This window comes from Typopeltis vanoorti, chromosome 1 (genome assembly GCF_054136105.1).
Source record: "Typopeltis vanoorti isolate ZY-2024b chromosome 1, IOZ_Tvanoo_1.0, whole genome shotgun sequence".
Classification (NCBI taxonomy): Eukaryota; Metazoa; Arthropoda; class Arachnida; order Uropygi; family Thelyphonidae; genus Typopeltis; species Typopeltis vanoorti.
The window spans coordinates 31,010,842-31,035,399 of record NC_143549.1 but is presented as its reverse complement, the minus strand read 5'-3'; the positions used below and the strand labels follow the sequence as shown (position 1 = coordinate 31,035,399).

General features: G+C 35.2%; 1 protein-coding gene across 3 annotated transcripts in view; it reads left to right on the top strand.

The window, feature by feature from the left end:
• cbc (protein CLP1 homolog) overlaps positions 1-24,558 on the top strand; it is a 194,100-nt gene that overhangs the window by 38,288 nt on the left and 131,254 nt on the right. For all 3 annotated transcript variants that reach the window (XM_090415421.1, XM_090415438.1, XM_090415432.1), the window contains exon 4: positions 12,904-13,029. In XM_090415421.1, the coding sequence (XP_090271547.1) occupies positions 12,904-13,029 (126 nt within the window). The remainder of the gene's footprint in view (positions 1-12,903; positions 13,030-24,558) is intronic.

The following is a 24,558-nucleotide window of genomic DNA, read 5'->3' as shown; positions in this document are numbered from 1 at the left end:
CTCTAGTCTTTGGTCAAGTGTTTTACTTCTGACCCAGCTCTCAGATCCATAAGTTAAAATTGGTTTGAACACAGTCTTGTATACAGCTAATTTAGTGTTCCGACTAATTTCTTTCTTATTCCATATGAATTTATTCAATTGACTTCCCACGATACCAGCTTTGCTGATTCTGTTGTCTATTTCTATATTTAGTTTACCATCTTCAGTAAAAATTGTGCCTAAGTAGCTGAAATGTTTTACTTGTTCCACAGGTTCTCCATTCACAACACAGTTGACATTTTCAATGATTCTGCCTATTTTCATTGTCTTTGTCTTTTTATTGCTGACCTTCATACCATATCTATTACAACAGCTATTCAATTTAGTCAGAGAATCTTGCAGACTTGTAGCGGATTTATTTAGAAGTATAACATCATCCGCATAAAGCAAAGAGCTGACATTAACATCTCCAATTTTGATATCAGGTTTAATACCACATTCCTTCATAATGTGATCCATATAGATAATGAATAACAGAGGGGATAATGTACATCCTTGTCTCACACCAGATTTAACATTAAACCATCTTCCTGTACTTCCTTCAATTCTAACTGCTGACTCACAACTCAAATAAAGACTAAGTATTACTTGATATAATGCCCCATTGACACCATATAACTGCAAGGTATTGAATAGCTTCTCTCTTGGCACCTTGTCATATGCCTTTTCCAAATCGACAAAACTTAAATACAGATCTTTGTTATATTCCCATGCTTTCTCGACTATTTGTCGTAAAGTGAAGATCTGATCCTGACAGCCTCTATTTGGTCTGAATCCAGCTTGTTCTTCACCAAGCTTTTCTTCCACAATTCTTCTCAACCGTTTCTCAAGTATACTTGCATAGATTTTGCCATGAACACTCAGTAGATAAATACCTCTGTAATTCTCACATTCAGTTTTATTTCCCTTTTTATATATGGGTACTATGAGAGCTCTAATCCAATCATTGGGAATTCGTCCCTCTGTCCAGGCTTTCTGAACTATGCAGTGCAGCCACTGTAAGACTCTTATACCACCATACTTCAGCATTTCTGGTCGAATATCATCTACTCCTGCTGCCTTTCCACATTTCAAGCCTTTGATGGCTTTTTCTACTTCAAGTATGGATATATATTCCTGACTGCATGCCTGTTGAGTGTTTTTTACCATTGTGCTGTCATCACTGCTTGTTTCATTTAGTAGTTTTTCAAAGTAATTACTCCATACTTCAAGGATATCTTTTTCTCCTGTTTTCATTTCACCTTTATCATCTCTAATTCCTTTTACAGCACTCTTTCCTCCATTCCTAAGCTTCTTCAACAACCTCCAGAATATTTTGCCACCTTCTTGATATTTATTTTCTATATTCTTGCCAAAGTCCTCCCATGACTTTTGTTTAGCTAGTTTTACACACTGTTTAGCTTTCTTACAATTGTCTCTGTATTCTGTAAGAGTAAAAGCTGACTTATTTGTCAGGAACTTTTGATATGCTTTCTTCTTTTCCTTCACTGCCTCTTTAACTTCCTGTGTCCACCAGGGAGTTCTGGTTTTTTTATCCTTGCACACAACCTCACCACATGCCTCTCTGGCAGAATCAATCAATGTTTCCTTCAGAGTTTGCCACTGAATCTCCAAGGTTTGATTCCTGTTCTCAAACTCTTTCATTTTCTTTTCAATAATATTTCTGTATTTTAGTCTACAGTTCACATCTGAGAGCTGCTCAACTTTTATTCGCTTTAAAACTTTCTTACATGTTATTCTTTTCAATATGAAATTCAATTTTATCCTGCTCAAGACTAAATAGTGATCACTTCCAATTTCAAATCCTCTCTACACTCTGGTGTCCTGCACCAGGGAGAAAACATCACTATCAACAATAACATAGTCAATGAGACTTTTCTTATTCCTAGCCTCTTCTCTCCATGTGAATTTGTGCACATTTTTATGTTGGAACATGGTGTTAGTAATAACCAGTCCATGTCCTGAGCAGAAATCCAACAGATATTTGCCATTATTATTAGGTTTGCTCTTTTCTCCAAATTTTCCCAAAATATTTTTGTATGTCTCACAATCATTTCGTACTCTACTATTTAGATCCCCAACAAGGACCAACTTTTCTTTTTTCATTGTGTCAGTTGCTTTTTCTAAAGCCTCAAAAAATTCCTCCACTTCTACCTTAGTAGAACCTTCTGTGGGACCATAGGCACAAATAAGTCTCATTGTCCAGTTCTCCATTCTCATATTTGCCCACATTACTCTACTTGAGACTGACTGCCATTCAAGAAGATTAGCCTCGTATTTTGTGTTGAATACTATGGCTACTCCTTCTTTTCCTTGATTGTCATTGCCTGAATATAACATTTTGTATTTATTGCTCAGAAAGATCTCACCAGTTTTGGTCTTTTTTGTTTCAGTCACCCCTATTATGTCGATCTGGTACTTATCTAATTCCTCAGCTAGCTCCATTTCTTTGCCATTCAGGCTTCTTACGTTGATAGTACCGATCTTTAACTCTGGTGATGGTGAGTTGGGGTTTGTTTTCAGATTTGTTCCAGTAGCTGACTTTTCGCTGTTCGCCCTGGTTCCTTGGCGAAAACAACGGGGGCCTTGTTTAACCGGGCGACGCCCCAGCCGGCATGAAATTTTGTCATGTTGTACCATCATTTTTTTTATTTTGGTTTAACCAATAAGAATACAATTTGGTCGGCTAAATCCCAAATTGCCAGCCCATCCTCGTTCGTTCAGTATCAAAGTAGATACCCAACAGGGTGCACCACGAGAAGGTGAGGATTGGACATTAGGTCATAAGCCCTGGTCGGTTCTCCGCATTCCTTTAGAGGCTATGTGGAGGTCTCCTCTCAGTTATACAGCTTTGACCCTTAAGCACCCCATATTACAATCTTTATTAGTGAATTCAAATCCTGCGACTGCGCCATTTTGTTGGATCCTACTTGTTCTTAATCTGTACTTCGGATCCGACATGATTACTATTATGATGTTCTTAACTGATTAATAAGTTGTAAGTTGATTTCTAATTCAAATATAGAGAAAATTTATATTTATAGACTGCGCCACTCTATATCTGAATTAGTTCAAGAATTGAAGAAAAATCAACGTTCAACTATCTCTCCTTAAAATATATACTGGCCGAGTATATTTGACTTACTTAATTTACCCTCATTGGTTTGAATATTTTATGAATGGTGCAGTAAAAGAGATTCAGGCAAAATACAACTTTAGATAAACAAAAACAAGCATTTAATTTTAAAATCACAAATTATACACTTAAGATCAAAATACTAAATAAGTTATTATAAACACTTCAGCCTTTCTGATAATAAAGTCATGCAAACTCAGACAATCGTAATTCTGTTATCTGTAATACAGTCTTCTCACAGTTCTTTAAATTCCAAATACAATAAAAATTTCAGTAACACTTCTTCACAAACAATCACTTTTAATTTTACACTTTGGCTAATTTTTCAATATAGTTACTGTTAGTATCAGGGAATTCTAAGATGAAACTCGCACTTCTCTGAACAGAAATATTAAAGTTAGAATAATCTTACCGTTAATCTTCTTCCTTCATCAACATACACACAAACACTTTTTATAACTGTAAGCACTTTTAACAATAAACAGCACTCATTAAAATAAATCTTCTAGCATTAACTGAATTAATTTACGGGCACAATACATATAATCAGATGTTCTTGTGTGAAGCACTACTGGTTACTCTTGAATTAGGGCAATACACAATAATTCTTTAACTTGGGGTTTTATATGTACAGATGTTCATTTCTCCGGCATTCAAATAATTCTTTAGGCACTATAATTCTAAACACCGCTATCATTAAACACAACCCTGTTGCCTCTATTTATTCTCTAGTTACTTCTTGCTATGCTTCACGTTTCAGTGTGTCCTTGAAAGGTCAGTCCTGAAAATAAATCTCAATACAAATATCAATTCTAGTTCTAGTCATCATTCTTCATAAATGTCATGCACAGATAATCATTGTTTTGAAATGCAGTAATCTCAGATAATTAAGTATGTATGTATATCTGCCATCACTTATCCATTAAACTATTTTTCAACATTTGGTTTGATTCTTGTTAGCTTTGACCTAACAAAAAACTCCCAAAAGAATTTCTACCTTTTCATACATGATATCATGTACAATAAGGTGCTTGAAAATAGAGAAGTGTAGATCTGAATTTTTTATTTTAGAATATATGTGGCATGGATATGGAACTCTGAAGGTAAAGAAACATTCACCTATTTGAATATCTTAATTCTTGAAAGACCCCCCCCCCCCCCAAAAAAAAGTGATTATATGGTATGCTTTTACTGATATATCAAAATATAAAGACAATGAACAGTACAGGTGGATCTCTGCTTATGAACTTTCAAGAATCAAACAATTCACATTTACAAACACTGTACAGACTAACTGGTATTTACAACTTGTCTCCTGCCATCGCAAACAATATCAGGCTTGACATGACAAAACATCATTTCTCAAGCTTCCATCATAGAAGAAATCTTTCTCTGTAAATTATACAAAGACAGTAACATAATAATTACTAGGAGGGTAAATCTACTCTAGTCATCAATCAGTGAATATAATCAGAAAATGAATGTTGCTCAGAGATACAATATTAATAAACCACAGGATTATGATCCCATTAATTCTCAAAAGAAAACATTAAGAATGTCACATCTTGGCCTCCTGAAATAGTTAAAAACTCAAACCATTTAGTTCTTTCTGCTCCATATATACGGATTGCTAAAAATTTATAAACTCAGTAACACTCTCTGTCCCATTGCAGATATTACTGACTCCACTTTTTTAACTTAGCCAAACAGTTGGCTAAATCCTTAACTCCACATACAGGTCATTCTTCTTCTTTTATTAAAAATTCCACTCATTTCAAAACTTTAATCAAAATTTAGTTTTAGATAATAATAATAATGATATCATGATAAGCTTTGATGTCACATCTTGGCCTCCTGAAATAGTTAAAAACTCAAACCATTTAGCTCCTTCTGCTCCATATATACAGATTGCTAAAAATTCATAAACTCAGTAACACTCTGTGTCCCATTGCAGATATTACTGACTCCACTTTTTTAACTTAGCCAAACAGTTGGCTAAATCCTTAACTCCACATACAGGTCATTCTTCTTCTTTTATTAAAAATTCCACTCATTTCAAAACTTTAATCAAAATTTAGTTTTAGATAATAATGATATCATGATAATCTTTGATGTCACATCTCTTTTTTGCCAATATCTCTCTTTCTGAACTTTTCAATTTACTATAAATGTTTTCCTCTGATATCACCGAATTTTATAATTTTACCATTCGTTCTGGCTACTTCACCTGGAAAGATACTATTTATAAACAGATAAAGGATGCATCCATGGGCTTCTCTCTTCCATCTAGTCAATTATTATATGGAACATTCTGATAAACATGCTCTTGATACTACTATTCTCAAACCTTCTGTCTGGTTATGATACATTGATAATGTGTTCCTATTTGGTTGCATGTCTCAGACATTAAAATCCTTCCTCCTCCATCTCAACAGACAGCACCCCAAAATCCAGTTCAATATAGAAAAAGAAAATACAGCAGCCTTCTTTTTTCTTGATACTGTAATCACTCATCTTCCCAATTGCACCTTTTCTTTCTCCGTTTACAGAAAACTCATCCACATAGATAAATACATACATAAACTTTCCCATATCCTTGCTCTCATCATCCCTTATTATGGTGCCTTGAATCTGTTCTACTAAGGCCGAACTCTCCTTTGTTTGTGAGACGTTCCTGTCTCCCAAAAAAGATCAACAGATGAATCATTCCTTCCATCTCACATTTCTCTCAACATACCGATAGCTAGAATGCTAAAAACAAATACAATCGCTCTACTGCATCTGAAGCTGGCCACCCTTTGGCAACCTTAAAACTGAGCTTTCTGAGCTTGGTTTCATATTGTTAGGGCTGATGTCAAGAAAGAACTTTGATTTTTTGCCTCAGCTTGCAGTCACTTTGTTAATGTATGACGGATGTTTTGGAATCCTGTGCCAGCAAAGTTTACTTGGCACTATAGCTTTTTACAATTCAAGATAAATAAGACATTTCAGTTGAGGTGGGTGTAGAAGATTGAGCAGAACACTCAAAACAGAATTTCAAATATTCATCAGGTTATTGGCTACTTGCACTTTTTTAATTACTTTTTTCACATTGTATTGCGAACCTGACAATTTATTGGTGTCTTTCAGAAACTTTTCCATTGTGCATAAATATCAGCAAACATTAAATACCCTCTCATATTTCAGAGGCATTTGATTGAGTCTGACATCATGGCCTTTTTACCAAGCTACTATCTTATGGTACTCCTTTGCTGTGTGAATGGATTGCCCGGCTTCCTCATTCATGGGTCATGGTGAACCTGCATCAGATTTTTTAGTCAATGCTGGCATATCCCAGGGTTCTGTGTTTTCATCTGTACTTTTTCATATACATCAGTGATATTCTCTCTTTGGCAGAATAAAAAATTAATTCTGCCAAAACAAAACCCTGTCTCATATTCCCTCATTTTTGACAATATCCTGCTTGCCAATCAGGATCTTTTTCTCTTTGTGGGTTAAATTTCACATCTAATCTCTCCTGGCATAAGAATATCACATCAATAGCCTTTGGACCCTACAAAAATGCTTGGTATTCGCTTTTGTTCCAAGCAATACTACTCTCTTTCTCAACTCTTGATACTTATAAATCTAAAATCTGCCTGACATTGGAATGATATTCCCATGTTTGGGGTAGTGCTCCACTGGCTCCCTTCAGGTGCTTACCTATAGACATTGCTTCACTGAACTGGCCACTTCCATCCCTCCACTTTTTTTTTTTTTTTCTCTTTCTCTTTTTCAAAATCATGTATGAACATGGGCAGTTGCTGATTAACACCTATATACAGTTCAACTACAAAGTTTTTCATCCTCTGCCTTTATTTCTTAACCCATGCTCTCTGGAATAGTCTTCCTTGCTGTTTCTCCTAATGATTACAATCCTCATTTCTTCAAGAAATATATCAACAAATTCCTTTCTTCTTTCTGACTACTTGCTCACACATACACTGCTATGTGATAGGTTTGGGGACCTTTTGTGATTTTGGGTTGATATATAATATCAACCCAAATGAAGAAAGGAATGATATATATATATATAGTATTCCTTTCTTCCACAACTTACTTCCCATAAAAATTACAATATAAATCATATTCATTAAATTAGTAACAAGAATCATGCAGCTTTAAGGAAGTTTACTCTAAATGAATTGTACTATTATCATCAAATTCCTGCTATTTACCTGCAGACATACATGATGCATGAAAAGTGTACATTATTATTATCAACAGCTTTCTATCAACAATTTTCCTAAAAATTAATCTATTATCTTTCATTTCATGTTAACTCCTATATTGTCAATCTTGTATTTTGCTCTTCTGAGACACTGCTAACAGTATCAAATCCATTTTATTTTGATCTTCATTTTTTTTTTTTACATGGTATTCTGGCATCAAACATTGGTATTTCTCACTGATAAGTTAGAAAACTTTTCCCATTCTTTTTAAGTAACCAAACCACCCAATATTAGTTTCACTATTAGCACTCAGGAAGAGCTCATACATTCCTGAGTGCTAACACTCGGGTAATAGTTATTTCCTACTGTGTTGTTTAGATTTCTAACAAGGACCAACTTTGTCTTTTTTTTTTTTTTTTTTCTTTGTCTCCCACTTTCTCAAATGACTCAGAAAAATTGTCCTATCTTCCTTAGTAGAACCTTCAAAATTCCCATTTTGATGTTTGCCTACAGCACTGCTTGAAATTGCCTGCCATTCAAGAAAATTATTTTTATGTTTATTGTTGTATATTATAGTTACTCTTCTTTGCTTGACTATAACATCTTTACGAGATATTTAGAAGAATCTGTGTGCTTTTCAAAGCTCTTGTAATAGTAATTTATTTTTATTTTTATTTCTCATTTTCTTAGATTAATCGATGTATCATTAGTATATTATTGTAATTTTTAGTGAATTTATTGCATTAGTGAATTAATAATATAATTACAGAATGGTTAAATTTTAGTAGTTTAAAAGTGGCACAAAAAACTTGTCACAACCAAACAGTTTCAAAAACATAAATTTAATAAAGGTTCCAGTAAGGAAAAGCTTTTCTCTTACTGAGCAGAATCATTCTAGCAGTGATGTTGATGCTATAACTGAGGTAGAACAATATTGAAAATATTGTGATTAAAAGAAATTATTAGAAAACTGATCATAGAAGTGGAAAAAGTGTGGAGAAATGTTTAAAAAAACTCTGACAGGATAAAAAAAATGATCAAAACAAGAGGAGGCAGGGAAGCACTGAAGTTGGTTATAATAATAATAGCAAAAATAACAGCTTTTGCACTTGCCGAAAGAGTCATTACTTCTGGCTACTCGGGGACAAAAATTACAGATATGAGAAATGTAATACAAAACAGAAAAAAGTAAGAGATGGTAGCTCTTGTTGAGCTAATAATTTAAGCAGTGACAAATAGAGTTTGAGAAAGAATATGAAACACCTCTTGGAAGAAGTGAGAAAGTAATTATTATTGGTTTGCTACTGAGACATGACAGTACCATGTTAAGGAGGACTATGATAATAAACAATTCAATGTGCAGGCTGTGCAGAAGAAATGGGTGTGAGTTTCTGGATGCATGAGGTTAGTTTGATAGCAGAAAAAACCTTATATAAGAGGGATGACCTGCATGTGAATGGATTTGACATCAGGAGCTTGGAAAAATTACTTATAGCTGGAAGACTTAATCCAGAGAGTCGTGAACACTAGATCATCACTGGAGAAATGGTGAGAATGTAAGTTGAGCTATGATATGCCACTGTGATAATGATATATTATTCAGCATGGTTATGTATCAGGTGAAAGGACAGAAATAATGTATGCTTTGGGTTTGGACCTTTTGAGGAAAAAGAGAAAGTTTTTCAAAAGCACCAAGCAGACTATAGATTTAAGTATAAGTAAAAGTGCACATTGTAATTTATTTTGACTAGACATGAATCTTAGAGCATTGGGAACAAAGGAGTTCAATTCATTGATGTATTGAATAAGTTGTGATCTTAAGATTGCTGGCATTAGTGAAACCTAACTGTCAAACTCAGATTTTGTAACTGGGATCAAGTATAAAGGATAAAGCATTTTTAGGAATGAGAGAAGAGATAGGCGAGGAAGGAAGGAAGCACTACTAATATTTGAAACGACTTGAATTGAGTTAAGGTAGAAATGTTTGAAAGCTATAATGGTAATAATGTTCTTGAAGCAATTTCAGGATTTGAAATTACAAGTGATCACCATTTAGTCTTGAGCAGGATAAAATTGAATTTCATATTGAAAAGAAGAACATGTAAGAAAGTTTTAAAGCAAATAAAAATTGAGCAGCTCTCAGATGTGAACTGTAGACTAAAATACACAAAGATTATTGAAAAGAAAATGAAAGAGTTTGAGAACAGGAATCAAACCTTGGAGATTCAGTGGCAAACTCTGAAGAAAACATTGATTGATTCTGCCAGAGAGGCATGTAGTGAGGTTGTTTGCAAGGAGAGAAAAAATCAGAACTCCATGGTGGACACCATGAAGTTCTAATTTTTTTATCTCCTTGAAGATAAAATTAGGAAATTAAAGGAAGTTAAAGATGCAATTAAGGAAAAGAAGAAAGCATATCAAAAGTTCCTGGCGAATAAGTCAGCTTGTGCACTTGGAGAATACAGAGACAAAAGAAAGCAAAACACTGACTAAAACTAGTCAGTTTTAGTCAGTGTTTTGGTAAGAACATAGAAAATAAATATCAGGAAGGTATTCTGATATGTAGTAAAATATTCTGAAGGCTGTTGAAAAAAACTCAGAAATGGGGGAAAGAGTGCTGTAAAAGGAATCAGAGATGATAAAAGTGACATGAAAACTGGAGAAAAAGATATCCTTGATGTATGAAATAATTACTTTAAAATTACTAAATGAAACAATCAGTGACAGCAGTGGTGAAAAACACTCAACAGGCATGCAATCTGGAAGACATATCCCTACTTGAAGTAGAAAAAAGTCAACAAAAGCCTGAAATGTGGAAAGGCAGTGGGATTAGATGATATTCAACCAGAGGTATAATAGTCTTGCAGTGGCTGCACTACATATTTCAGAAGGCCTGGGCAGAGGGACAAATTCCAGATGATTGGAGTAGCACTTTCATAGTACCCATATATAAAAAGGGATATAAAACTGAATGTGAGAATTACAGAGGTATTTCTCTACTGAGTATTCCTAGTAAGATTTATGCAAGTATACTTGAGAAATAGTTGAGATGGATTGTGGAAGGGAAGCTTGGTGAAGAACAAGCTGGATTCAGGCCAGATAGAGGCTTTGAGGATCAGATTTTCACTTTATAACAAATAATTGAGAAATCATAGGAATATAGCAAATATTTGTATTTATGTTTTGTAGATCTGGAAAATGCATATGACAAGGTGCCAAGAGAAAAGCTATTCAAAATGCCAGTCATATGGTGTCCATGGGGCATTATATCAATCAATACTTAGTCTTTATCTGTATTGTAAGTCAGCAGTTAGAATTGAAGAAAGTACAGGAAGATAGTTTGATATTAAATCTGGTGTTGGACAAGAGTCAGGAATACATTATTCCCTCTGTTATTCATTATCTATATGGATCATATTGAAGGAGAGTGGTATTAAACCTGATATCAAAATTGAAAATGGTATTAAGTATACTTGCATAAATCTTACCAGGAACATTCAGTAGAGAAATACTTCTGTAATTCTCACTTTCAGTTTTATTTCAGCTCTTTACTTTATGCAGATGATGTTATACTTTTAAATAAATCCTGTATTAATCTGCAAGATTTCCTGAATAAATTAAATAACTGTTGTAATGGATTTGGTACAAAGGTCAGCAATAACAAGACAAAGACAATGAATATAGGAAGAAGCATTGAAAATATTAACTGCATTGTGAATGGAGAACCTATAGAACAAGTAAAACATTTCAGCTACCTATACACAATTTTTAGCGAAGATGGTAAATTAAATATGGAAATAGACAACAGAATCAACAAAGCTGGTATAGGAGGAAGTCATCTGAATAAATTTATATGAAATAAGCGAGAAATTAGTCAAAACATAAATTAGATGTATACTGAATGCTGATGATACTTTAGTATCAGAAGATGGCGAGATTGTTCAATTACTGAGTGCCCTTCAAAAATATATCAACCAGATGTATGCAACATGGTGCTCTAAATAGAAGTGCATATTAATGAGGTTGAAGTATCATTGCATAGCCTGGATAAGAATTTGGCAATGGGAAGAACAGACAGAATACTGACACGTGTGTTAAAGGAATATTCAGCTGAATGAGCTAGATCCTTGACATATGTTTGTATAACTTGAGTCTCAACTCAGGAAAGATACCATATGAATATATGATAATTCTGTTGTACAAGGGTGGTACAAAAACTACCTGTCTATCAATATCTGTGAAGTGATTATGAAGATTTTAGAACACTTGTTAAAAGCTCGTATGCTGTCATTTTTAGTAATTTGCTTATATTTTATAATGAAGTTATGACTGAGTTGGATAAAAGGAATGGATACACTATAATACTGTTAACTTTTGCTTAAGGCATAAGATAGGACACCACATGAAAAGCTGTTGTACAAATTAAAGAATATGGGATTTGGAATATAAATCTTAAGTTAGATAAACAAACAGACAGGCATCAGAAAGTGGTATATGATAGCCTGGGGGGGGTGAATCTACCTGATTTACACTGACCAGTTTTGTACCCCACAGATCAATCATTGGACCATGTTTGTTCGGTCTATATGTTACTGATATTGGGAAGGATCTGACAGGAGGTATTCAGTTTGCTGATGATGCAAAGAAGTAAGACAGTCAGGGATGCCATTCAAATCTTCATATCTATGGATAAAATGAGTTCAACAAACTAAAAATGTGGGAAAATGATAATGGCTGTCATTTCAGTGTTATTAAGTGTAAAATTATGCACTTTGGTATGATGTGATGATAAACAATGTATTATATTGTTGGGGGTTTTGCTACAAGAAACAGCACAGATTTAGTCTGCTGGGATGGGATAAAGAAGCTATGGAGATGGTGCAAAGAAGAATCACAAAGATTATGTTGGGATTATGGAATGTAAATTATAAGGACAGTTAGAAAGTATGTGGGCTGCAGAGAAAGACGGGGGGTCTATAAACTTCTGTATAGGTGTTATAGGATATCATCTGATGAATATTTTTGTTCTATGGAAATTGGGGAGGAAAACATGTAGGCATCCATAGAAGTTAAGTTTCTTCACAGTTAAGAAAGGGATAAGAGCTAGATTTTTCACTCGCAGAGTAGTGTATTATCTTCACTGCTCTTTGTTTCAGTAACTGATTTTTCACTGTTCACCTTTTTACTTGACGAAAAACATTGTGGTGGACTTGCTTAACAGGCTAGGCCCTATCAGATACAACATTTCATCATGTTCTGATCTGTATTGGTTAAGCCACTGCAGAGTGCATTTGGGTTGGCTAAATCCCATCTACCAAAAGGCAATGTGGAAGTGTCTTTCCTAGTTATCTAGTATGGTCTTTAAGGTGATCTTTAAATGAAAGTTAAAAGAATTAAATTGAGGTATACTATTCAGTTACAGGCTTAATCTTTATGTATTTTCTTGAATATTGGATGAAATTATCTGTTCCTAAATGATAATTTTTATGTCTTATGTTATAATTCTTAACATTCTACTTATGTGGCAAAACAGAAGTAGCATATATTGCAAAGGATACACCTATGGTGATATATATTAACTTACATGCAGCTTTAGAACAGATGAGGCTCAAAGCAGAAGATGAAAACACTAAAGGTCCAATGGTGAGTTTTGTTTAGACATTCCTAAAATGGATATATTTTTAGATTCTTCCTTATTTACACATTCACCAAAAATTTAAAATGTTGAATTGCATATATGTTTGTTGTATTTTTTAATAACTTGATATCACAAAAAAGTTTGCGTGATAAATGGGAAGCATTTAGCCTCAGGAAGATAGCTACATATTTCAGTGAAATGTCTATGTATTCTTCTAGCTATACTGAAGTATAGCTAGAAGAAGCTATTTAGTGCAAGAGGCAGAGTTAACAGGCAGAAAAATGAGACATTTTTAAATGGATTTTTAAGTATGCTGCATGCACAAAGGGACTTTGTGCATGCAGCGTACTTATACATTTGATATAATGCTTTCTGATTACTTGATTATGTTTTATGAAATACATATAGAGAAGTTACTTTAAAAAGAGCAGTGAAGATAATACATAATCAATTTCTGATAATATTGCCATCTTTTCAGAAGATCCACTAAATTGATGAAAATGATGAATCAACTGAGCATAAGCAGACTGGTGGGAAACCTTGATTAATGGTGCAATTTCTGTCTTTTAATACCTATTTATTAATCCATTTAATAAAATAAATAAAAAGGTGGAAAATTAATTTTCTGAAAGATTCTTTCTCTATAAATATTTCTGATTAAGGAGTAATTGGCATTTTGGCACATTTAGCAGTACAAACATTTAACAGTTGCTACAGACAGGAGAAAAAATAATAGCAAGCCATGGTTTAAGAAGAGATGTGAAGTGTGGATTTTCAGGACATGCTATGCAAACTCGGCATTTTTTTTTTTTTATGTGGTTCCCATTCTTTCTTTCTTAATCCATCCCTCTTCTATCTATTATGGTATGTGTTCTTGTAACCATAACCATACTCAAAGATAAGGTAGTTAGCCCTATGCCTCGTGGTATGTTCTATGTCTGTAGATGCATGTGTTCATGGGGCCGGGTTTGTCTGTACAGAGGCTCTGTACTGAGCTAAAGAGCCTCTGTAGCTCAGTGATAACTAAACCTATAGTATGTTGGGGGGAACAAAAACCTGAATTTCTGGATGAAACCCCTGGGTTTCATCCAGAAATTCAGGTTTTTGTTCCCCCCAACATACTATAGGTTTAGTTATCACTGAGCTACAGAGGCTCTATAGCTCACTATCACTTCTGGCTCTGGCTCCCACTGAAGTGACCTCAATAAAGGTCGAAACCGGTCTGGGTGGTGACCTTTCCCATAATGATATGTGCTTTGCATTATGGGATACTAAGGCAAGGGATGTGAAGTTATTAGCTTCTGTATACGAGTTGCTCACTCCTGAAATTACTTCAGGTGTAAATGCCATTTGCTTATACTTGGATAAAAACCAAGAAGATAATTTCTTGGCATCTTTAATTTAAAAACCTATAGTACATTTGTACTGTGGGTGAGCTAGGAGTTTTTGCCATTTTTATCAATTTTTATATATATATATATATATATATAGGGTGGTTCAAAATTCCATGTACAAACTTTGAGGGGAGATAGAGAACATCAAAATCAACCATATTCACATAGGAAAGCATAACTAGAAACGCCACCTGAAAGTGATAGGTGCCGCTGTTCAGCAGCATTCCAGGTGAGCAATTGGAGCTTTCTCATTCAAGCTTTCGGCATCGTATGAAGAACATGCATCGTTTTACAAATGCTGAGATGGCAGGCATGCACCTTGTTTACGAGTTAGCTGATGGTAATGGACGAGCCGCTGTATGAATGTATCGCGAAAGGTACCCAAACAGACGTATACCCCATCACCAAATGTTTGTGCATTTGCATCAGAATTTGTGTGACTATTGATCATTCAGGGATTGCAGGCATGATTGTGGGCGGACACGATCGATGCAAAATCCTGCCATGGAAGAGGAGATGTTGCATGCAATGGACAATAATCCAGAGATAAGCACATGTGCCGCTGCCTCTGCTATAGGAGTATCTCGATCCAGTGTATTGAATGTATGCACTCTGAGTCTTTACGTCCATTTCATCTGCAACAGGTCCAGTTACTGATGGCTGAAAATTATCCCCGATGTGTGGAATTCGCACAGGGATTTCTGCAGAAAAGTGCTGTAGACCCGAATTTTCTAACTTGTGTTTTGTTCACGAATGAAGTGTCATTTACCCATGAAGGGGTCTTCAATTATCACAATGCTCATGTGTGGGCCCATGAGAACCCACATGCTGTGCGATCACATTCTGCACAACAACACTTCGCCATTAATGTATGAGCAGGTATCGTCGCTGACTGTTTAGTTGGCCCATGCCTGTTATCACCCCGAATGGACTCCCAGAGGTATCCGACCTTTCTGGAAGAAGTTCTGCCAGAATTATTGAACAATGTTCAAATGACTGTGTGTCGGCACATGTGGTTCCAACATGACAGGGCTCCAGCCCATTTTGGCATTTCTGTTCATCAGCATTTGGACAGGTCCTTTAGGGCTTGATGGATCGGGTGTGGTGGCTCTGTCGGATGGCCCCACGCTCACCTGATTTATTGAGCATTGATTTCTTTCTGTGGGGACCCTTAAAGCCATGGTGTATGAAATGCCTGTTGCCTCTGACATTGACCTCATGGCAAGAATCGCCATCGGCGCTGCTAATATCTGGGAAACTTCAGGTATTTTCGAAAATGTACAGCAATGAATGTGTTGTCGTAACTTTGAGCACCTGATGTGAAACCATATTATGTATCCAACTACTATTGAACTGTTCAGTTACGCCTAATAAAGTTTATTACACTACTTACTGCCGTGTGTTATTTCTGTATCTTTGTGTTCCTGTTTGTATCTTCTGGTGGTGTTTCTGGTCATGCTTTCCTATCTGAATATGGTTGATTTTGATGTTCTCTATGAAATGCGTGTTGCCTCTGACATCGATCTCATGGTGAGAAAACCCTCCCCTCAAAGTTTGTACATGGAATTTTAAACCGCCCTGTGTGTGTGTGTGTGTGTGTGTGTGTGTGTGTGTGTTAAATTCCTGCCATGTACCCTCAAGGGGTGTACAGGATATGATAGTACTACATGAAAAAATTACATCATTATTAACTTCCTATCTACAATTTTCCTCCAAATTAGTCTGTTACTTATCAAGACTCCAACATTATCAGATCTTATATTTCTATCGTCTAAGGCACTTTGCCGTATCAATCCATCCATATCTTGGTCTTCCTCTGGGTCGTTTTCCTGCCAACCTGACAGAGAACACTTGTTTTGCTAATCTTTCCTCTCCCATTCTATTTAAGTGACCATACCACCTGAGATTAGCTCTGCTAACGCATTCCTGGATGCTGACAATGTCAAGTTCTTTCCTAATATCCTCGTTTTTAATATGATATTGCCATTGATGCCATCTGTTCACGCCTGTAATCTTTCTCAGGACTCTCATATCTGCAGTCTCTATTTTTTGGTCAAGTGTTTTACTTCTGATCCAGCTCTCAGATCCATAAGTTAAAACTGGTTTGAACACTGTCTTGTATACATCTAATGTAGTGTTCCGACTAATTTCTCTCTTATTCCATATGAATTTATTCAATTGACTTCCCACCATACCAGCTTTGCTGATTCTGTTGTCTATTTCTATATTTAATTTACCATCTTCAGTAAAAATCGTGCCTAAGTAGCTGAAATGTTTTACTTGTTCCACAGGTTCTCCATTCACAACACAGCTGACATTTTCAATGATTCTTCCTATTTTCACTGTCTTTGTCTTTTTCAATGCTCCACTCTTCTTCCAATTGTACCACCCTGTGGTACAATTGGAAGAAGAGTGGAAGTTGAAAAAGACCCCGGCTCAATTCTCATCGTGACAAGGGGAATCCTTTATTACACTACTTACTGCGTTGTGTTATTTCTGTATCTTTGTGTCCCTGTTTATACCTTCCGGTGGCATTTCTGGTCATGATTTCCTATGTGAATATGGTAGAGAAAATCAAAGTCGATTTTGATGTTCTCTACCTCCAAGTTTATATGTGGAATTTTGAACCACCCTGAGTGTGTGTTGTTCGTTGTTTTTTTAACCTTCAGTGTTTTTTCTTTTCTTTTATTATGTCATCTGATGAAGGCTGTTATAAGCCAAAACTAGTCGTGTTTTACTATTAAATCCCCCTTTTTTTACCTAACTCTCGGTTTAAGTCATTCAATTCTATTTTACAATATATATATATATATATATATATACCATCATTTTTTTTATTTTGGTTTAACCAATAAGAATACAATTTGGTTGGCTAAATCCCAAATTGCCAGCTCATCCTCGTTCGTTCAGTATCAAAGTAGATACCCAACAGGGTGCACCACGAGAAGGTGAGGATTGGACATTAGGTCAGAAGCCCTGGTCGGTTCTCTGCATTCCTTTAAAGGCTGTGTGGAGGTCTCGTCTCAGTTATACAGCTTTGACCCTTAAGCACCCCTGAAATCTGAAAACAAACCCCAACTCGACATCACCAGAGTTAGGGATCGGTACTATCAACGTAAGAAGCCTGAATGGCAAAGAAATGGAGCTAGCTGAGGAATTAGATAAGTACCAGATCGACATAATAGGGGTGACTGAAACAAAAAAGACCAAAACTGGTGAGATCTTTCTGAGCAATAAATACAAAATGTTATATTCAGGCAATGACAATCAAGGAAAAGAAGGAGTAGCCATAGTATTCAACACAAAATACGAGGCTAATCTTCTTGAATGGCAGTCAGTCTCAAGTAGAGTAATGTGGGCAAATATGAGAATGGAGAACTGGACAATGAGACTTATTTGTGCCTATGGTCCCACAGAAGGTTCTACTAAGGTAGAAGTGGAGGAATTTTTTGACGCTTTAGAAAAAGCAACTGACACAATGAAAAAGGAAAAGTTGGTCCTTGTTGGGGATCTAAATAGCAGAGTAGGAAATGATTGTGAGACATACAAAAATATTTTGGGAAAATTTGGAGAAAAGAGCAAAGCTAATAATAATGGCAAATATCTGTTGGATTTCTGCTCAGGACATGGACTGGTTATTATGAACACCATGTTCCAACATAAAAATGTGCACAAATTCACATGGAGAGAAGAGGCTAGGAATAAGAAAAGTCTCATTGACTATGTTATTGTTGATAGTGATGTTTTCTCCCTGGTGCAGGACACCAGAGTGTACAGAGGATTTGAAATTGGAAGTGATCACTATTTAGTCTTGAGCAGGATAAAATTGAATGTCATATTGAAAAGAATAACATGTAAGAAAGTTTTAAGGCGAATAAAAGTTGAGCAGCTCTCAGATGTGAACTGTAGACTAAAATATAGAAAGATTATTGAAAAGAAAATGAAAGAGTTTGAAAACAGGAACCAATCCTTGGAGATTCAGTGGCAAACTCTGAAGAAAACATTGATTGATTCAGCCAGAGAGGCATGTGGTGAGGTTGTGTGCAAGGATAAAAAAATCAGAACTCCCTGGTGGACGCAGTGAAGGAAATGAAGAAAGCATATCAAAAGTTCCTGGCAAATAAGTCAGCTTTTACTCTTACAGAATACAGAGACAAATGTAAGAAAGCTAAAGAGTGTGTAAAACTAGCTAAACAAAAGTCATCGGAGGACTTTGGCAAGAATATAGAAAATAAATATCAAGAAGGTGGCAAAATATTCTGGAGGTTGTTGAAGAAGCTTAGGAATGGAGGAAAGAGTGCTGTAAAAGGAGTTAGAGATGATAAAGGTGACATGAAAACAGGAGAAAAAGATATCCTTGAAGTATGGAGTAATTACTTTGAAAAACTACTAAATGAAACCAGCAATGATGACAGCACAGTGATAAAAAAACACTGACCAGGCATGCAGTCAGGTATACATATCCATACTTGAAGTAGAAAAAGCCATCAAAGCCTTAAAATGTGGAAAGGCAGCAGTAGTAGATGATATTCGACCAGAAATGCTGAAGTATGGTGGTATAAAAGTCTTACAGTGGCTGCACTGCATAGTTCAGAAAGCCTGGACAGAGGGACAAATTCCCGATGATTGGAGTAGAGCTCTCATAGTACCCATATATATATAAAAAGGGAAATAAAACTGAATGTGAGAATTACAGAGGTATTTCCTTACTGAGTGTTCCTGGCAAGATCTATGCAAGTATACTTGAGAAACGGCTGAGAAGAATTGTGGAAGAAAAGCTTGGTGAAGAAAAAGCTGGATTCAGGCCAAATAGAGGCTGTCAGGATCAGATCTTCACTTTACGACAAATAGTCGAGAAAGCATGGGAATATAACAAAGATCTGTATTTAAGTTTTGTCGATTTGGAAAAGGCATATGACAAGGTGCAAAGAGAGAAGCTATTCAATATGCTGCAGTTATATGGTGTCAATGAGGCATTATATCAAGCAATACTTAGTCTTTATTTGAGTTGTAAGTCGGCAGTTAGAGTTGAAGGAAGTACAGGAAGATGGTTTAATGTTAAATCTGGTGTGAGACAAGGATGTACAATATCCCCTCTGTTATTCATTATCTGTATGGATCACATTATGAAGGAAAGTGGTATTAAACCTGATATCAAAATTGGAGATGTTAATGTCAGCTCTTTGCTTTATGCGGATGATGTTATACTTCTATATAAATCCGCTACAAGTCTGCAAGATTCTCTGACTGAATTGAATAGCTGTTGTAATAGATATGGTATGAAGGTCAGCAATAAAAAGACAAAGACAATGAAAATGGCAGAGTCATTGAAAATGCCAGCTGTGTTGTGAATGGAGAACCTGTGGAACAAGTAAAACATTTAATCTACTTAGGCACGATTTTTACTGAAGATGGTAAATTAAATATAGAAATAGACAACAGAATCAGCAAAGGTGGTATCGTGGGAAGTCAATTGAATAAATTCATATGGAATAAGAGAGAAATTAGTCGGAACACTAAATTAGCTGTATCCAAGACAGTGTTCAAACCAGTTTTATCTTATGGATGTGAGAGCTGGGTCAGAAGTAAAACACTTGACCAAAGACTAGAGACCGCAGATATGAGAGTCCTGAGAAAGATTAGAGGTGTGAACAGATGGCATCAATGGCAATATCATATTAAAAATGAGGATATTAGGAAAGAACTTGACATTGTCAGCATCCAGGAATGCCTTAGCAGAGCTAATCTCAGGTGGTATGGTCACTTAAATAGAATGGGAGAGGAAAGATTGGAAAACAAGTGTTCTCTGCCAGGTTGGCAGGAAAACGACCCAGAGGAAGACCAAGATATAGGTGGATTGATACGGTACAAAGTGCCTTAGACGATAGAAATATAAGATTTGATAATGTTGGAGTCTTGACAAGTAACAGACTATAATAGATTTAGTTTAATCCTTTATCCCAGTGAGAGCAAACAAAGTTTGCGCCTGAAAATATCTTCAGGACTAAATATAGTGTTGTACTATCTTATCCAGTCAGTAGTGCAACACAAAGGCAACTCGTGGCAAAGGTGGAGCAAGCTACCAGGCAATTCTAACCCAGTATCTCCCATAATGCAAAACACATTTCCTATGTGGATATGTATACTGTTATGCATTAAAGGGATTGGCCATCTACCCAGACTAGTTTCGACCTTTATTGAGGTCTCTTCAGTGGGAGCCAGGCCCAGAGCTGGAGATACCAGGCAGAAGCAGTAGCAAGTCATCTGTGCCTATGGGAGTTGCCAAAAGGTTTATCACCTTTTTTAAAAATTACTCTGGATTTAGATGGCTAATCCCTTTAATGCATAACAGTATACATATCCACATAGGAAATGTGTTTTGCATTATGGGAGATACTGGGTTAGAAGTGCCTGGTAGCTTGCTCCACCTTTGCCACGAGTTGCCTTTGTGTTGCACTACTTACTGGATAAGATAGTACAACACTATATTTAGTCCTGAAGATATTTTCAGGCGCAAACTTTGTTTGCTCTCACTGGGATAAAGGATTAAACTAAATCTATTATAGTCTAACCTAGTGATAAATAAATTTTCAACAAGTAACAGACTAATTTGGAGGAAAATTGTAGAAAGGAAGATAATAATGATATAATTTTTTCATGTAGTACTGTCATATCCTGTACACCCCTTGAGGATACATGGCAGGAATTTGATGATGATGATTATGATGATATATATATACACACATACATACAGGGTGGTGCAATTGGAAGAAGAGTGGAACATTGCGTCCTTTGGTTGGAAAAGACCTGCGCTCAATTCTCATCGTGACGAGGGGAAATCCTTATATGGGCTTTTTCAATTGAAGGTGAGTTAGCCGATTTCATATGTTGATAGCAGGATATTTTCCTCCTGGAAACCCTGGTTTCATCACATGTACAGAGAAATCGGCCTTCAGAACACATGCAATTTACATACAAAAAATATTGTTGGTGATGGGCGATAGATAGATGGCACTGATGGTAGTAGTGTCGTAGTTGGATAATTAAGTTGTAGTGGAGAGGATGAGATGTATTTAACGAAGTAGAGTGGTAATGATATTTTTTGCACTTTTTATTTATTTTTTGATGGTCTGAAAACCCTGCTCTAGATACCAAGCATGGAACTTTTTCAGGCCTCCAGTTAGCAGAGTGGTTGAAAGCTTAATGAGTTCAAATTCAAATTTTGTATATGTTAGTAGTAAAAAAAAAATGTTGATATTTACTGCTTGTATTGTTTGTTTGCCTTTATGCTAATAATGCTGTGTTTATCATGTCTGCAGTTCTGACTGCATATAATATTAAATTTAGATTTAGAAAATAACTAAAATTTATTTCACTTTTTTTATATTTTAATATAAATTTATTTTTATGTTTATGTTTTTTATCCACATTCTTTTGAAAGTGTTGTCTTATGTCTCTTTTTTGTTTTCTCTGTCATATTTTTTGGATTTTCTTGATATTAGAAGAAGACTTAATTCCTACATTTAAGTTTAAGATAAAGTTTAAGAGATTCATTGACAAACCCTAAAGAAAACTTTGATTCAGCCGGAGAGCCATGTTGTGAAGTAATCTGCAATGAAGTGGCATATATTCAGGATGTGCAGTGCACCCCCATGGATTATCAATATCACCAATATTATATTTTGCATTTATTCCTGTTAAAGCCTCCCTTAATTGTTTCCTGGGTTTGCTTGATTCCTAAAATTAAATGCAATACTAATGCTTCATGAAGAGGACACTTTTCTGTGCATAAGCATTGCATCACATTTGTGTAATTGGTTATTCGCTATTACAGACACGTTGGCTTGGAAGAGACATACAGATGGCACAGTGGGCCAAATTCTTAATGTTTGAGTGGCTTTAAACCTGAGAAAAACCACCTAGGAGGCAATATAGGGTGTGTGTGTGTGTGTGTGTGCCTGAGAAAATAGCACCCAGAAATTAGTGGCTGTGATTGGTTATTGTGTCAACCAATCCAATTGAACATTGTCATTTATCATGAGTTGCTGTTTTTATTTTCTGTGATTCATCTGTTTTGCATGTTGAAGTGTAAACTGGCATGTTTAGGAAACCAATATAGACAAGTTTTCTATAAATAATTTATAACTGTTTTGCCCATATTTACAATGGGAAACAGCACTGACGATCTACTGAATGTCCCATTTTCTGCTAGAGCATTTACGGATTGTATCATTATAGGCAAAGGAGGTTGGAACTTGTGTATAAATAAGTAAAACGAGTTAGTTCAGCCTTTCTTTGGTTCAATCTGGAAAAATAATTTCCTAAGTAATTTCTTCTTCTGAATTCTTGTGTATTATATAGCTGTATTTAAAGATTGTATCAAAATTCAAATTATCTGTGCCTCACTCCGCCAATGATAATCTAATCTCACCATGAAATGTTAAACTCTTTGTTCTTCTTGCATGAAGCATTGTTCCATTCAAATATAGAAATCATACCTTTATGCTTTCCATATTTGAATTATATTAATTGATAACTTAAAGTATTAAAAGTTATCCTATAATTAATTGGATTGGACCAATTAAGATGAGTGCTGATGTTGCTATGCACTATTAAAATTTTCACACATCAAAAAAAAAAATGCAATCATATGGTCAAACTGATGTGAATTTTGTAGAGTGGGTTGCATAAGCCATAAAACAGTAGTACACACACTGTAAATGGGCACATGACGCCATTGCTGCAAGGATAGAAAAATGAGAACTCCATGATGGACTCAGGAAGTTAAAGAGGTAGTCAAAAATAAAAGGAAGCATATTGAAAGTTCCTGGCAAGTAAATCACTGTGTGCTCTATGGTGTTGGATCCTACTTCTTCTCAATCTATACTTTGGATCCGACATGATTACTATTACGATGTTCTTAACTAATTGATAAGTTGTAAGTTGATTTCTAATTCAAATATAAAGAAAATTTATATTTAAAGACTGCGCCACTTTATATCTGAATTAGTTCAAGAATTGAAGATAAACCAACTCTCAACTACCCTTCCTTTATATGTTGTTATTATATATACTGGCCGAGAATATTTAACTTACTTAATTTACCTGCTTTGGTTCGAATATTTTATGAATGGTGCAGTAAAAGAGATTCAGGCAAAATACAACTTTTGATTAACAGAAACAAACATTTAATTTTAGAATCACAAATTTTACACTTAAGTTCAAATCAGTAATTAAGATATCACAAACATTTTAACTTCTCAGATAAATTCAATCATACAACTCATACAATGGTAAATCTGTTATCTCTATAATACAGTCTTCTCACAGTTCCTTAAGTTCCAAATACGACAAAAATTGCAGTAACACCTCTTCACAAACAAACACTTTTAAATTTACACTTAACCTAATTTCCGCAATAGTTACTGTTAGTATAGGGAAATTCTAGGATGAAACTCACACACTTCTCTGTATAGAATTATTAAAGGTTGGAATAATCTTACCGATAATCTTTTTTCTTCATCTACTTACACATAAACACTTTTTATAACTGTAAACACTTAAACAGTATACGACACTCACTTAATAAATCTTCTAAGCAATAACTGAATTAATCATCGGTCACTCATTACACATAAACAAACGTTCTTGCATGAAGACTACTGATTACTCATGAATTAAGGCAATACTCAATAATTCCTTATCTTGAGGTTTTATATGCATAGTTGTTCATTCCTCCTGCATTCAAATAATTCTTTAGGCACTATAATTCTAAACACAGCTAACGGTAAACTTCAGCTTCACAGCCTCTATTATTCTCTAGAAACTTCGTACTTTGCTTCAAGGTTCCATATGTCCTTGAAAGGTCGGCGCTGAAATTAAATCTCAACTCAAGTATCGCTAGTCTATTTAATAGTCTCTCAGCTGTTTTTTGTAGCTATAATTGTTATTCTACAACTTATTAGCTAACTGCTTCTCGACTAGTAGACTTAAATAAGCTGCTTGATTGATTGCCGACTCTTTAATATCGCACTCTGATTCCCCGAATGCTGAATACTTCAATTCCAACCGAATGCCAATCTCTCTCTTTTCACTTTCTAATCTATCTCTCTCCAATCTATTTTTTTTATCATCATCATC